This window comes from Annulohypoxylon truncatum (assembly GCF_022578515.1).
Source record: "Annulohypoxylon truncatum strain CBS 140777 unplaced genomic scaffold F4807scaffold_53, whole genome shotgun sequence".
Classification (NCBI taxonomy): domain Eukaryota; kingdom Fungi; phylum Ascomycota; class Sordariomycetes; order Xylariales; family Hypoxylaceae; genus Annulohypoxylon; species Annulohypoxylon truncatum.
Window position 1 is genome coordinate 139,048 of NW_025953839.1, and position 15,094 is coordinate 154,141.

Here is a 15,094-nt window from a genome sequence, read left to right on the forward strand (position 1 = left end):
ATCGTAGTGGGGTCCAACATTGGGCTTCAACTGCTCATTGGAAGTTATTCTCATATTATTATGTACTTACTATAGAACACCACCCCATTTCAACCGATCTAGCCTTGCTATGCATTCCTGGCGTTGGTGAATACGACATGCATATTACACAACGTATGATATTAATACACAGTCGCCCAACCAACGTGTGTGTTACGAAGCAAGCGGTGGAGGCCACATACAGCGATGTCAGCCTCATGTCTATCAACCAGGCCTATCCAACGGCCATAAACTGTAAATCAACTTCCAGAACCATGGGAACAGAAGGCAGCACACGTTCATTAGAGGTGGAAAAGAACATGTAATTTTATGTACCTGCGGGAATATCAATCGGCAATGGATATTGATAAACTTACATAAAAGATATTATTTTCTGATAGGTAAGAGGATACCTACACATGCTGCATGTGTAAGTGGTGTTTGTGGCTATGAAAAGTCGGGAAAGGAAAAGACGGTCACTCCTACCTCATATCCAAGGTATTATAGTCAACCAACGCCAACTAATATTAGCCCAAAGAAGCCGACAGAAATCATCACTAGGTAATTACTTGATCATAAGATCACAACGTGAACAAAGACATACTTGCCTAGTATAGGTTTGTGCCAATGATACACGACTTCTAACGAAATAGAAGGGGGGAACTATGAGAATGATATATGTTATGTACCTAGTAGGTAGGTATGGATCCTGCTCAAACAGCGCTTATGTTTATATTATATTGGAAAAAAAAAGAAGGAAAAAAAAGGAAGCTGAAGGATCGATCCGTTCGGCGGAAAGGAGGCAAGGCCATCTCAGTCCGACCCATTGATGTGTCGTCATGACCTCGAGAGCCAACTCATCACTGGTTACCGTGGCAATATAGACAGGTAGGTACCTACGTATGTATGCCTTTGTCAAACCAAGAATCATCTGCATAAGTGGTGCTGCCGACCACCTGGTACATATTTCCTACACGTGACCGAAAAGACCAAGCAACTTCAATATCGTCAGAAGATCCCAGCCAAGTCAAAATTGACTTGCTGCTATTTCACAGGTGCTTATAGGATATGTTCCAAAATTCAGCAAGTCATTAGAAAGCAATCATCTAGAATTGTCTGGGAAAATCTACGGCAGGCCGACCTCAGAGCTAGACGTCGTGGTCAAATTGAGTATTCTCATCCTCACGAAGCCTATAACGAATGTCATCGAAGTGAACAGTTGTGTGGTGCAAATGCAATATCCGAATTGACTGTCCTGTAGCAGTGCTATGGTAACCCATTATACGCCTGTCCCCTCAACCCAGATTTGCTTCCTTGTCATGACTAAACCATCTAAGCCTCAGAGAAGGCGTCGGGGAAGCGCTTCATGTTGTACTCGAGGTTACCGTGGTTGGTAAGGAACTGAACGTAAGCGCCGTCGACCTTGACACGGCCAGCAGCCTTCTTCTCGAGGTACTCGTCACGGCGGAGAGGAGTGAAGCCCCAGTTCTTGGAGATGATGATCTTTTGTCGGCCAGGGAACTTGTACTGGGATCGTCGGAGAGCCTCGAGAGCGATGGCACGGTCTACGGAGTTTGGTTAGCTGCCGTTATCTTTAGTGTCGTAGGTATAGGTGAACTTACTAGAATCACGAGTGCGGACGCTCAAGATGATCTGACCAATGTTGACACGGGCAACAGTTCCGTTGGGCTTGCCCCAGGCACCACGCATTCCAGTCTGCAGTCTATCGGCACCAGCGCAAGACAACATCTTGTTGATACGGACGACGTGGTAGGGGTGAGCGCGGACGCGCAGGTGGAAACCTTCCTTTCCGGCCATCTTGACCAAGTATTTGTTGGCGCAAATACGGGCAGCCTCGAGGGCTTCGGAGCTTAGCTGTTCATACTCGTTGGAGACAAGATGGATGCAGAGAGGGAAGTCGTCGACGGTCGCACGCTTTCGGCCAAGATCGAAGATGCGGATCTTGGGGTCGGGGACACCACGGTTGAAGCGGGACTTAGGATACGGCTATTGATGATTGATGTGAGTAATTATATCTCCTAAGTGTAATGAAGGCTAGAAAAATCCAGGTGTGTCGCAATGGCAGAGGCAGCAAGTGTGATCTCATCGTGATTTGTAATCCGGGTGGAGGAGACATGATCGCAATTAATCTGCGATCAAGCGGGCAAAATCTCAAATGTGGAATTTGATAAAAACATCGAGTATTTCAAAATGCTTCATGAAACGTACCTTGTTCTTGCAGTATCGGTAACATCTTGCCGGACGACGCGCCATCTTGAATGAGTTCGTCGATGATGTTGTGGTGGATTGGGGGTAGGTTGTTGTTTGGGGGAAGATTAAATTTAGCAGGAGGGAGAGACCCGAGACTCCTTTGACACTTTCGCGGTGAAATTCCTCACTTTGATTTCAAAGCAAGGCGAGTCACATAAGCGGATTAAGTGGACTTGTGGCGGGGTACCTTATTGGTTCATTTATTCAATATTCGCCTAGCTGAAAAGTGGGGTTAGGGCTAATACCACTGATCACTGCAAGTTTTTGGTACAACCCTTTCAACATTTACCCCACCAGACTTTTTCGCAAAAGCTAATATTCAAAGTGCGACTTCTTCACATCCAACTTTCTTTCATCTTCTTGATTTCTTCGCTCGTTTCCGACAACTCAAGACTTTCCACAAATCGTCAATTGAACCCAGCAATTACAATGGCCCCCAAGAAGAACAAGAAGGATGCCAACAGCATCAACTCGCGTCTTGCGCTTGTTATGAAGTCCGGAAAGGGTACGGTTGATCCAGCTAGGAAAAATAGTGAAAAAGGGCCTGCTTTTTGCTAACATACAATTCAGTCACTCTCGGCTACAAGTCTACCCTCAAGAGCCTGCGATCTGGCAAGGCCAAGCTTGTCATCATCTCCGGAAACACTCCCCCTCTCCGCAAGTCCGAGCTGGAGTACTACTCCATGTTGTCCAAGGCCCCGGTTCACCACTTCGCCGGTACCAACGTAAGTACATCATGATATCTCCTTGACCAAACGTAGAAGATGCATTTCTTCTATGTTTTCTTTCTCTCTTATTTTAAGATTGGTAGACGGGTTGTCCTATCTATCAGTCCTGCCCAGAGAAGAAGCTGCCAAAGCTTTGGAGGGTAATTCAGCTGGCTTACTTTTTCGTCCGAATATAGATCGAGTTGGGCACCGCCTGTGGTAAGCTTTTCCGATGCTCCACCATGGCCGTCTTGGACGCTGGTGACTCCGATATCCTCAGCGACCAACAGGCTTAGATGTAAATAAGGCATCTCCGGACGGCGTTGGGGTCTATTGGCTGGGGAAAAGGTCGTCATAACTCGTCAGTTAAGAACGAGGATCGGTTGCATAGGCTTCGTATTTAGATGCAGCTCTCTCGGATTTCCCACCGAGCTATACCGAGTTTTCTAGGCAGATAGCCGGTCAGACCAATGCTGAGGGTCAATCAAGACGAATCCAGCATACTTGAGAATGAATACATGTGATACCCAACAGTCTCCTTCTACAGTATGATGTTTCTAGAACCAATCGTGAAGCATGTTATTACTATAATTCGAATGGCTACCTAGGCTTTCCCACTACCACGCCATGGCCTTGAATTCCCTCGCTTGATCAAATTCGCAACTGTCCGCGTTCCGATTCCTCTACACGCTGTAGGGCTGCCTCTAGTTCATCAAACATTTGGAGGCCTTGATGGTATTCGAATATGGCTTCCCATGTGGCTCTGTCAGACATCGTTTGAAGCATCCTTGTGGTGATACCACAATCACTTCGCTTCAGCACCAATTTGTAGAGATGGAGCATTGACCGTTTCTCCCATACATCAGATGGTGCCCCGGTGCGTAGCAAAGTTACAAGCACTTCTTCGGATGGCGTTAAATCTGGCCGATGCTGGAGAATAATTTGTAGACCGGTCTCTCTAACGCCTCCTCTCCATCTAATCTTCTGCGCCGCGAGCACAAGATGTTCCTGGGAAATTTCAAGCGTAACGGCACATCTCAGAAAAGTTTGTAATAGGACTGGACTTGCCTTGCTTATGCAAGCTTTAAATTCTGCGTCCAAGGAGGAAATCGTCCCGGTACCATTCTCGGCATCGTGACCCCACAATAAGAGCAACGACAAGGTGCTCGGGTGGTTACTTTCAATAGCGGCGAACAATGGTGAAGGACGATAGGCTGGGGAATGCTGGGGAAGATAAGACAAGCTGTCAAGTTCAGCGCCAAGTTTGAGTAGACCGGTTGCCATTTCGACACTTCCAACGTGACACGCAAGAATGAGAGATCTGTTCAAGAACTCTTGGTCTGCTCTGAAGACCATTTGGGGGTCATGGGCAATCCTCAGGAGCTTCAGAACCATATCCTCGCATCTTGTAATACTCTTGTGCTTCGCTCGCGTGGAGAATGCATAGGATTCAATAACGGAGGCTACTAGACGGTAAAGGTTGAGTGGCCGACCTTCGTCTTCTGGAGAATTCAAATTCGCTCCGTTGGCTAGCAAAAACTGTATCAACTCCGAATGGCCGTAGTCAATGGCCACTTGCAGCATCGTTTCTCCGTCTGCATTCGTCACATTCACGCTTAAACCGTGGTCCAGAATCTTCCGCACAGCCTTCAGCGAGCCGCACCGGCAAGAAAGGTCAAGCGTGTTAGAGTCTAATGGCACGTATTCCAAAAGTTCTTCGAAGACACGGCTGTGCTGGGCCTCGGAGATGTGTTTCATCGCTTCCAAGCAGGTGCCTTTCCTTTCGTCTGGATCACCAACCGCCTTGAGAAGGACCCGGAGCATTCGTGGGCTTGGTTGAAACCCCTTCTGACTAAGATAAGCGCCCTCGATAGCGTTGAGGCGGGAATAGCTCTTTGCTACCGAGTTGGTGGCTGGGTAGCTTCGAATAATAAATGCAAAATCCCACCAAGGTCGAGGTCGGCCGGCTGATAACTTGTGGTCAGACACACCCAGTGTTTCACGAAACCGTTGTCTGCCAACGGCCCTGAAGCCTGCACCTGAATGAGTAGGATTACAACCGCTTTCGAGGAGGGCCTCGACTATGGCTAAGTGTCCTCGGCGGGCAGCAGCAACAAGAGGAAGACCATCCCAATCGCCAACATCAAGAGCAGCATGAGCACCGCCTCCTAGAAGTTTTCGAACGACTTCAGTATGACCTTCCCTGCATGCCAAATATAAAGGGCTACAGACAGTACCAACCTCATGCGTTCGGGATCCGTAAATGGCCAGGGCATTTGCGTCTGCACCAGCGCCGAGAAGAGAGGTCACCATATCCAATCGGCCGTCATGCGCGGCAGTAATCAAGGCAAGAGGCTCTGCGTTTGGATCCGCGCCAGCTTGCAGCAGAAATTTCAGCATCGCTAGAGCCTGGCTCTCAACAGCAAGAACGAGGACGTCGGGGATTAGTTTGAGATCGACGCCGCTGTCGAGCAGCAGCTTTAAAACCAAGATCTGGCCGTTCAGAATAGCTGCAAAAGCTGGTTCCTGATCCTTATGGATTGAATGTATGATTCGACTTTTACGGAAACGAACCTTATTGATTCTCACTCTTGTGAGCGCCTTCATGACATGGATTTGACCATTCCAGGCAGCAGTATCAAGAGGCATCCGCCTATATAGGTCCTGGTGCACATTGACGTTGCGTTGCATCAGCTGCCTCACAATTAATAAATCACCAGCTGCCGCTGCCACATGAAGGATTATCCCAAAGAATTTCCCCCTTGCCATTTGATGGGGCAACCTGCGAAATATGATCTGCATGAACTCTCTCAGTCCATCTTCCATCAGACCTTGAGCAACCTTCTTTGGTATATAAAATCTCCTGAAGAGTACTGTGTCACCCATCGCTGGATCGAGAGCCATCCCAAGATTCCGCAGCATGCCACGATGGAGAAAGCCGTCTTCAGTCGTTGGGGGCAATGCTTCATGATCGCAATTGAGAAGTTGCACGATGATGCGAAACGCACTATATGTTCTCCAGTTCGATACTAGCAGCACGAGGTCTGTAAGCTGTCCCGGACTGAATCCGTTTGCGGCGCCATGTTCAAGCAAGAGTTCAACAGCTTGGATAGCGCCTGACTGGACCGCTATTTGCAATGGGTGAGTAGTATGTCTAGTACTATACCTGCTTAAATCCGGCATATGGTCGAGTATAAGGCGAACTATCTCAGTCTGCGGTCTCTCCCCAGCTTCTGCTGTGGCAGACTGGGTGTTAGACCCAGGCATCCTTCGGCGTTCACATATACGAGAGAATGCCTCGACGCTCGCCTGTAATGCACTTTTGTTTTGAGTGTAGTTCTTGAGGGAGGTGGCGTTCGAATCTTCAGAATTGATATCGCATTCTTCCCAATCATCGGAATTAGTATCGTGCTCTTCGCTTTCAAGACCCGATCCTACGTTTGTGGGGGCTTTTGGAACATTCATCTCGACATCAGCACCCTCATGGAGGCATAATTCTACCATGTCTTTGTGTCCCCACTCGCATGCCGTGACTAGAGCGCGGGTAATCAAAGTGTCAAAGTCTCGGTGATCCCGTATCTCTGTATTGTCGAGGATGTGCTGGAATACCCCTGATTTCCCGGCTCTAGCCGCACTGAGCAACGTATCTGTGACCGCCTCATCGATAATTGATATGTCACTTGCAGAACATTCTAAGCTCCTGAGCAGTTCGAGTACTAGTTCTGCATGACCGAAGGTCGATGCTGCAACTATTCCCTGGGCAATCTCGGTGGCCTTGAGAACAAACTTGTTGGAACTTAACAGCTGCAGCGCCCCTTCATTGAATCCCTGCCGGCAAGCTTCCATAAACGAAGGGATAATGTCTCTGGTAACATGAGTCTCCTGCTCGATGATCTTCAGGAGGGCGCGGAATGTACAAAGATTCTGACACTGTACGGCATTCAAGAGCAGTTCCTCCTTCCGGGAAGATCGTGGTCTGTTTGCGTAGTCTGGACCCATCTCTTCAAGTTCAAGGCAGGTCTCAAGAGTCGAGGCGTCAGCAAACCGTGCTGCGGTAGCACACAAATTAGCCCATTCATCAGAGCACGACCCTAGAAGTTCGGGTCCTCTTGAGAGAACCCAATGCCAGGTTAGATTTGCAACTTGGTGGTGCTTAGAAGAGTAAGCAGCCTCGATTGCATCTCTGCAGATCCGTACGGTATTTGCTGGAACAGATTTGGCATATCTGTTTCTAGAAGACAAATAATGATCGTCTGCAAGCGTCGCAAAATCAAGTATTTGTGCTGCAATACTCTGCTCCCCAACTTCGGCCGCAGCTTTAAGAGAAGCAGCCCAAGTCGTTACGAATACGGTGCAACTGAGTGATTCTGCCAAAATTTGGAAACACTCTTGTTGCTTGTGCTTCGCAGCAGCGACAAGCGCCTCTTCTGTCAACTCCCGTGGGCACAAAGTGTGCCTCAGCCCTTCTTCTAGGAGCACTGTAGTAGCCTGATGACTTCCCTTACTTGCGGCACTCGAAAGAGCTTCTCTGATGTCTTCCTCGGTCAAATCCGGGCGCCGTAATTCTTGGCGAATTGTTGAAATATCCCCGATACCTGCCGCAAGCACAAAAGCGTGTCTGGTTTCATAGTAACCATCATCGGACTCCGATTCGTTTGAACTCTCTGACTCCTCGTCGCTGCTAACATCCTCATCATCGGTGTCTTCTGGGTGGGGACTACCGAGTTCACGGTTCCTCTCATCCATGGGATTCGGTATCTTAGTTTTAGAATACCCAAATCGCTTGCGGCGTCCACCGCGTGATACTACTCTAATAATTTCTCCGGGGCGAGGTGGGTAATTATGTTGCAAGAATAAGGCGATCTCCTGATGGCCGCCTCGCACTGCTGCATGAAGTGCGTGCATGAATTTGCTGCTCCTGCAGTAAATATCAGCACCCTCTTCAATGAGTAGCTTGACGACTTCCTCGTGACCGTGGTAAGAAGCCGCCTGTATGGGGTTCCCACAAGGCTTGCCCGGTTGGTTGACATCTGCTTTATGAGAGATGAGCAGCCGCATAATGTGGGTGTAACCCTTGCCAGCAGCTGCTTGTAGAGAATCGCCTCTTGAGCCTCTTCCTGTAGTGCTAGCGCCTAGACTAAGAAGCTTTCGGACGGCACTCGTATTCCCCTGTAGGCTTGCGCTTCTCAATGGGGACCCAAATTTTCCCTCTGCCTCGATGTCTATTCCAAGATCGTGAAGGAGACCAAGCATATCTACATGCCCGTACAGGGCTGCGATTGCCATTGCGTCTTTGGGAAGATTCCCGGCCATTCCTGGGTCAGACTGTAGGAGAGATTGAAGAATGCCAACTCGACCCTTTTTGATAGTCCCGAGGGTGAGCGCGTATCCCCGTTCTTTCTTTCTGGTGTCACGCCCAAATTTCCTAACTACATCGGGCTTCATCAAGTACTCAACAGCATCCAGGAAGCCCGCCTCGGCAGTGGTTTGGAGCGCGTCTTCGTAGTCTTCTCCAGTTTCAATGACTGAGTTCGTCTTGATGAGAAGGTCTGCTATATCTGCTCGAGATCCCTCGCATGCCGCATGCAGACCATTTTTGAAAGTTGCGGTAGAAGCCCGCGGTGAAACACCGTGTTTCAGGAGAATCTTGACAACATCAGTATGTCCTCGGAAGCACGCAGCCTGCAATGGGTTACCATAATTTCCGCAGATGGCGTTAGCGTCAGCCCCATGCTCGATGAGTCTCGACGCGATGGTGCTATGTCCAAAGGTACATGCGAGGTAAAGAGGGGTATGACCAGTGTCACTTAGTTGCTCTAGATTGATCTTGTCTAGATGAGATAAAGTTAAGTCCAACAGGCCTTGCAGGCCGAAGACACACGCGGTGAGTAACGGCGACGGCTCACCATGGTCCAACCGGGATACGTGTTCGGATACCGGGGGCACTCCAGAGGCACTTTCCCGCATGGTTCGGAGACGATTGAGAAGCCAGAAAGACTGCTCAGCCTCGTAAATCAAGGAACCGGACTAGGATTTAGAGTCGGTTTGGATAGTATGGAATAACTACAAATAGATATCAAACAAAGTCTTGAGTCACTCAGACGTCTCGATGGCGAAGAGCAAGGAACATCTTTTCTCCATGTAAATCGTCTACCCAACGGTACATACGCAGGGCGTTCTTAAGTAGGTACCTACCTCGGTATGCAATGTATATGACTGTGGTGGTAGTAATGGTGGCGGTGGTAAGAATAGTTTAATTGGTGGACGCGGCCGGCGATAGACACTTGCATATGCCATGCAAACTGCAGACTTGCCTGCCAGTCACCACAGGACGGCAGGGCTTTTCTGACGTTGATCGAGGATGAGCACATGAACAAGCATCTCTACAACCCTGCAATTTACGGTTCTCGAAGACGTCTGGTTTGTCGTATTCAAGGGCGTTCTTTGCGTATGATAGGACTGGATTGCATTCGAAATATCAGTTAGTTTCGTTACTCACGCTATCGCTTGTGCGTATTGCATCGAACTTTGGGGCTGCGTACCTAGGGGCTAAAATAACGATGTACATCAAGCATGAATCCTCTAGAGTCCGCTTATAGTCCACCTTGAGAATCATGTCTCCACGCTAGGTTAGTGTTTAAGTGAGAACCATTTGTTTATAGGAGCCCTCGAGCTTTCAACCTCTGCTAACGTTCTTGTCTCACTTGTTCTTGGCCCTTTGAGTCCCTAATTATCCGATATTTTGCTTTGTTCTGATCGAGGGTTCGACACTATAAGCGCTTCAGCAGAAGTTTTTCGCGAGTCAATGGGCTGATCCAAGTGAGAACCTCAGCATTCTGCTCCTCATAGGGGGTGACATTGTGCAAAAGACCACCATCCAGCTCATTGGACACAAAATCCGCCTTCTTGGAACTAAAACCTATCTTTTAATTGCATTCTCGTTTGGATGGGCCACCTACGGATTCTCGAATCTCCTCACAGCCTTTACGAGCACAAGATTGATGCCAACGGCCGATTGTCCCTCGGTTCTCGTTAACTGTTTCAATGGATTTGTCGGGAAAAATCAATCGTGGATGCTGGGTCGACGTCTTCGTGACCACGAGATTAGACATACTGTGGATCCCTGGCCTCAGGAAGGAGGTCGAGCTGAGTCTATTAGGATCGATATATTTCACCTAGGACCTATATCCACTGCTTGCCGGGATCCGATATGGTGGCTTGGATGGGCAACACCTGTCGTCCAACTCGCCATTGTTATTGTTCCCGGGGTTTTGTACGGTGACTGGGCCATCATGCTGGTGACCTTGTCCGGTATGATCCTCGTCGCGATTACCCGCGCCCCACCACAGTGGGCCGGAGAGAAATGGGCCACGGCGTGCAAGCTAAATAACGACAAGGTAGCTTGTCTCACTCGAGGCAATGGCCACCTACACGTAATGGTGTTCGTTGGTACTGAAGGTTCTTGGGACTTCGAAACGCTCGCAACGTACACGTCGGTTATCCGGAGAGAAACCCGCTAGATTTCTCTCATCGTTGCTCTTCTGTAGATCTGCCTCTTGATCTCCTTATCTCGTCTTAGGGAATACATTTGGTTTCTGATAGGCATCGGGGGGCTCGGAATGTTGCAGAATATCCTCGCAGCTGGAGTCTCGGGAACCGGGGGCTTCAAATATTCATCTAACCAAGTTCAAACGCGCATCAACTATAGTTGGAAGACGCCAATATCCACTTAGAAGAAGACCTACGAGGCCACGCGGATCTTGATACCTGAGAGTCAGAGAAGCCAAAGCCGTTGATCTTGCAGAATATCGACTCCCGGTCACAATTACCAATTCCGATGCGACGTTGGGTTATCACAATGGCAGAGGACGACAATCCAAATTGGCTAAAACCGCTTAAGCCAGACCATGCTCGACAACCTGGGAGCATAAGAGCAGAAATCTCCCACTTCAGGGACAGAACAAGGACTTTCTCACATTCGATAAAGAGAAACCGGGGAGTGTAACATATGCCACCGGCGTTCACGGTGCCTTGATAGAGTTGGAGAAATAAATACCAACCGCTGGGTTATCCATGCTCCAAGTGAAGTTCACGCAAAGTGCGCGGCTCGCAGTTTGCAGTTCACGATTTATCGTTGAGTGATTGAATTCAACGTTGCAAAGGTTTAAAAGGTATACAATTGCGAAAGCGAGGATCGACCCCTCGAACCTGCGATTTCGGCTAAACTCAGGGATTTTATGCCACCAAGGGTCAATAAGTGCCACAGAGCACCCAGGTAGACTTAAGCAAGAGTAGTTATTATTTCCTAATTGGGACAGACCCCCCGACCCCCAGAGAAAAAAGTTGCTACAATAACCTAACCTAACCTAACGAAAACCTACCTAGGTTAACCTATCTACAGTCATGTTCCAAGCTTATGCGGACGCCCCACATTTTTATCATGATAGTGGGTAATCTGCCAAGCCCGGAATTCAGCTGGCTGCCAGCTGCCTCCAGCTGCCGGGAGAAATGAGTCTAGCTGATACAGCTGGTTTACAAGTGTAGATGAAGCTTGGCGGTTGACCCACTGTTAAGATAATAATGTGGGGCGTCCGCATAAGCTTGGAACATGACTGTAAGTAACAAAAGAAAACTCAAGTGATAGGGGCAGGGAGAGCTATGTAGATCGACGTATCTAGCAATCGGACGGCTGGACGGCTAGGTAGAGATCCTTTTGCCTCTTATTGTGGAGCGCACGCAACGAAACTTAAGGGCGTTCGGTGATTTGCTCTGAACCTTAGGCAGGTCTAGAACACCAGTCGTCTTCTCACACTTAAGAATTCACATGGTTATCAAATAATGCGAAAGCAAACGAACTGAGGTTATTTAAAGTCAATTACCTAATAGAAAATTAAATGTAGTGCAAGGTACTTAGTCATTCATTGAAATTCAACGCGTATATCACGTGAATCCACCTTTTTCTCATCGTAGTAGATAGTAAACTCAGTAGATGCTCCAGACGGTATCATGACAATCTCGTAATCTAGTCTCTTTAATACCTTACCGTTCTTGGCACGAACCTCGGGAAGCGACTCATAGGTTATATTGTGAACATAGTGCCAGTGAAGCTTGCACTGCACGTGCATTGATTTGCTTCTTTTAAACGGCGCTACGTCGTCGTCGCATTGATAGAAATCTGTAACCATTGTGCCATTATTCTCGTTGAACTCTTCTTCTATAGCATAGGTGCCATAGAAGGAGTGACGTATTGGTGTTTGAATCAAAACACTCTCCCCCTAAGACCAGAGTTAGCGCACCGTATTTCTCTTGGATCATTAGCTACCTAGTGGTACACAAATCTTTTGTAGATACCACTGCATCTCTGTGACCCGCCAAACACCCTCATTTTCGTCTAAAAACCTGTCTCTTTTGTTGTGGATCGTTTTGTCGAAGAGCGGTCTATATTCGATACCAAGGTTCTGTCTTGCAATAGTAGAGGCTACATTGACGTGCGCGGAAGCGGCCAGCGCAATACTGGGTGCATCGAGGAATCCTTTGAGGATGGCCCCACGACAGATTGCTGTGCGCCTAAGAGCGACGAGAACTATTAGAATAGCCGACTAACATATTCAGATTGTGCACTATACGGTCTCATCCCAGTATCTTGCAACACCTCAATACCCTGTTTCGCAAACCGATCCTTCAGATGATTGTAAAGATAGGGGCTCGCTCCAAAGCCCCCAACCAAGACAATCCCCTATTTAGTTGTAAGAATGAGTAATTTTTCATTGCCTTTGGAAGGAACTGGCTGCTTACTTTTACTAGCAGGCTCTTCTTTTGTGTATTCTTGATCTGACTATCGACGAGGCTATCAATACTCGAAAACGCGGTCGTAAAAGCTGACTTAATGTCCGAGCTAGGTGATCATAAAGTCCTTAGTTAGCGGGAAAATTGTTCGTGATTCAGTGCGCAGGTATATAAGGGCTATAAATATAACATACTTGGAGAAATGGATGCGGCCATCTTTGATATGTGGCTTCCGTGTCAGGTCGTTCTCATTTGAACCTCCGAGAGCCTCGGCTGGAATACCAATAGGGAACTCCCGACCATGATCTCTACCGGTGTATGATGGTTTGTAGACGTGCTCCCATTCACTTTTTATGATGCCTTTGATGCTGGCTTGGCTGAGCTTGTTCCAACTCCGCCCAAGCCGTTTCTTGCAAAGGCGTTCAAACTGCTCGTCGACGAATATACCGCCACAGAGATCGCCTGAAATCGGTAGAATCATCGTTAGTATTAGCGTCTAAACAGCGACTGGGGTTTTACCTGTGCCGGCAACGGCTTCGTGGAGTTCGATTGGGTCCAAGTTCCCAATCCTATAACTGATCAGATCCTGCCTGTGTCAGTTGAATGACGCACAGATCGTGATTAGTCAAGATAAAAGCTGCGGTCATCAAACTTACCACAGTGCCACCACCAGCGTCACATATAACGTATACATCATCGGTCTTGAGCATCCCATCAAGCTCAAGGAGCGTGATGAGGCCTGCTGCCTCAGGTTCAGGGACGAAAGACAACGTTGTGGGACCTGCAGACCGGTGATCGAGGATCCCTGCCTTCGCTACGGCTTCTTGCATATTGGTGCGTGCGTAGTCCTTCCAGATCGCTGGCACAGTAATGACAACATGGAACATCAGCGCGGCAATGACGGCCTTGCTGCGGGACTTCCGTACGGTGTTAAGGGTATGTTGCCACAGAGCCCTGAGGTAATCGGCGACGAGGTCTGTTGGGTCCTTATCTAATTCCTTAAGCTTGCTCTTTGCGCGAATATAGTAATCAGATTGTCTCAAGTCTTCATCTATATCTTCGTCCCGCAGAAGAAGCAACTTGAACCATGATACGGGGTCTGCGTCGGAAGGTACTTCGTACCCCCACATAATTTTGTCGTCTTCATAGAACAATTCAGTGGGCGCCTTGCCGTCCTCGCGCCTATACTTTGGCCAGGAAGTGATAATATTGATCTCATTGTCCTCCAAGTCATCAACTGTGGCCCACGCCACACCGGAGAATCTAAGCCAAAGTTAACAGGACTATAGATTGAAGAAAGAAGCTTCACTCACGTAGTTCCAAAGTCGATGCCAAAGATTAATCTATCGTCGAGGCTCGAACTCTTTTTAGCTTTGATCCTCTTCATCAATCCCCTCATAGACCAACGCTCGTTAGGTACATCGGACGTTTTTCGCATAAAGCTCGAAGAATTTGTTAGGTCTGATGAGGTCTCCCACGACATAGTTCTTCCCTGGGTATACTCTGTGGGTTATGACAACGAGAATCTATGAGATGAAGTAAAACAAGAAGAACGTAAGGCCTAAAAGTTGGATGAAAACTAGAAAATGAGTGGTAGTGATAAAAATGTAGATAAATAGATGAAATTGCTAGAGGAAACAAGAAAAGAGGGTCGTTGCATAGTAGTCAAGATACTCGCCGTACCTCAATGTCAAGGCTCCGATTGCTTGCTTTCATGTCTCATGGTACTACCTGTTTTAGTATTTGCGCTGAACAACATTGAAGACCTGAAGATTCCTCGGCATTGTTAATCAGTATACTTAGGTACCTACCTGGGCGTATATGTATAAAGTTAGGTACTTGAGGTTGTTAAGCATCTTATCCTTCGCTTTTTATTGCCTCAAGTGGACGCATATGTACGGTTTAGTATTCACTCCTGCATGATCTCCCGGCAGCTCCCCGAATATTACTTAGTGCGTGTGGCTTTCCAGTCCGAAGCGAGAAGTTATCAAAGAGAAGGCTCGTAACATTCAGCCGCAGCCTTCTTCACACCAACTCTGCCTATGCCGCCACCAATATGCAGCACGATACGACATACCCCTCTTTTACCTGTATGATTGATTCTTGATTGGACATTGTACAGGTGAGAGGGACCGCCCGAACGTACATGGGAACAATGGGAATAGATCCAGAGACTACCTATGCCCAAGTACATATCGAGGGGGGTGCCTACCTTGATTTACGAGGTCGTCTTGGCAATATCAACATGACGAGGGGTATATGGCCGTGGCAGTTCCAGATTGGGCGCCTCGTCATTGCATCTGACACGTACA

The 15,094-nt window shown here is 48.0% G+C and overlaps 5 protein-coding genes across 5 annotated transcripts; 2 read left to right on the plus strand and 3 right to left on the minus strand.

Annotated features, from left to right (window-relative positions):
• Positions 1-1,350: 1,350 nt before the first annotated feature.
• On the minus strand, positions 1,351-2,292 carry F4807DRAFT_454506 (60S ribosomal protein L10; the record flags this gene model as incomplete). Its single annotated transcript, XM_048000588.1, has 3 exons — positions 1,351-1,583; positions 1,641-2,025; positions 2,248-2,292. The coding sequence occupies 3 exons, from the start codon at positions 2,290-2,292 to the stop codon at positions 1,351-1,353; spliced, it is 663 nt and encodes a 220-aa protein (XP_047849196.1).
• A 288-nt stretch (positions 2,293-2,580) lies between these two features.
• Positions 2,581-3,547, plus strand: F4807DRAFT_446307 (cytosolic large ribosomal subunit protein L30). Its single transcript, XM_047999807.1, has 3 exons — positions 2,581-2,794; positions 2,860-3,014; positions 3,194-3,547. The coding sequence occupies exons 1-3, from the start codon at positions 2,719-2,721 to the stop codon at positions 3,290-3,292; spliced, it is 330 nt and encodes a 109-aa protein (XP_047849197.1). The 5' UTR covers positions 2,581-2,718; the 3' UTR covers positions 3,293-3,547.
• Positions 3,546-9,480, minus strand: F4807DRAFT_324320 (ankyrin repeat-containing domain protein). Its single transcript, XM_047995190.1, has one exon. It carries the CDS (start codon positions 8,961-8,963, stop codon positions 3,648-3,650), a length of 5,316 nt encoding a protein of 1,771 aa, XP_047849198.1. The 5' UTR covers positions 8,964-9,480; the 3' UTR covers positions 3,546-3,647.
• Positions 9,450-10,605, plus strand: F4807DRAFT_324567 (uncharacterized protein). The gene is made up of 2 exons (XM_047995191.1): positions 9,450-9,505; positions 9,569-10,605. The coding sequence occupies exon 2, from the start codon at positions 9,998-10,000 to the stop codon at positions 10,514-10,516; it is 519 nt and encodes a 172-aa protein (XP_047849199.1). The 5' UTR covers positions 9,450-9,505; positions 9,569-9,997; the 3' UTR covers positions 10,517-10,605.
• Positions 10,606-11,852: 1,247 nt separating this feature from the next.
• On the minus strand, positions 11,853-14,745 carry F4807DRAFT_446315 (actin-like ATPase domain-containing protein; the record flags this gene model as incomplete). The annotated part of the gene is made up of 7 exons (XM_047999808.1): positions 14,096-14,745; positions 13,439-14,045; positions 13,302-13,368; positions 12,977-13,244; positions 12,792-12,891; positions 12,623-12,732; positions 11,853-12,563 (listed from the first exon to the last, which is right to left on the minus strand). Coding segments are annotated over exons 1-7 (1,571 nt in total), but the record flags the coding sequence as incomplete, so codon positions are not given.
• Between the last annotated feature and the right edge of the window lie 349 nt (positions 14,746-15,094).

Coding starts and splice junctions, on each gene's coding strand:
- F4807DRAFT_446307 (XM_047999807.1), top strand. CDS start 2,719: ATGGCCCCCAAGAAGAACAAGAAGGATGCCAACAGCATCAACTCGCGT. Junction 2,795..2,859: donor TGTTATGAAGTCCGGAAAGG/GTACGGTTGATC, acceptor CATACAATTCAG/TCACTCTCGGCTACAAGTCT. Junction 3,015..3,193: donor ACCACTTCGCCGGTACCAAC/GTAAGTACATCA, acceptor GTCCGAATATAG/ATCGAGTTGGGCACCGCCTG.
- F4807DRAFT_324567 (XM_047995191.1), top strand. CDS start 9,998: ATGCCAACGGCCGATTGTCCCTCGGTTCTCGTTAACTGTTTCAATGGA.
- F4807DRAFT_324320 (XM_047995190.1), bottom strand. CDS start 8,963: ATGCGGGAAAGTGCCTCTGGAGTGCCCCCGGTATCCGAACACGTATCC.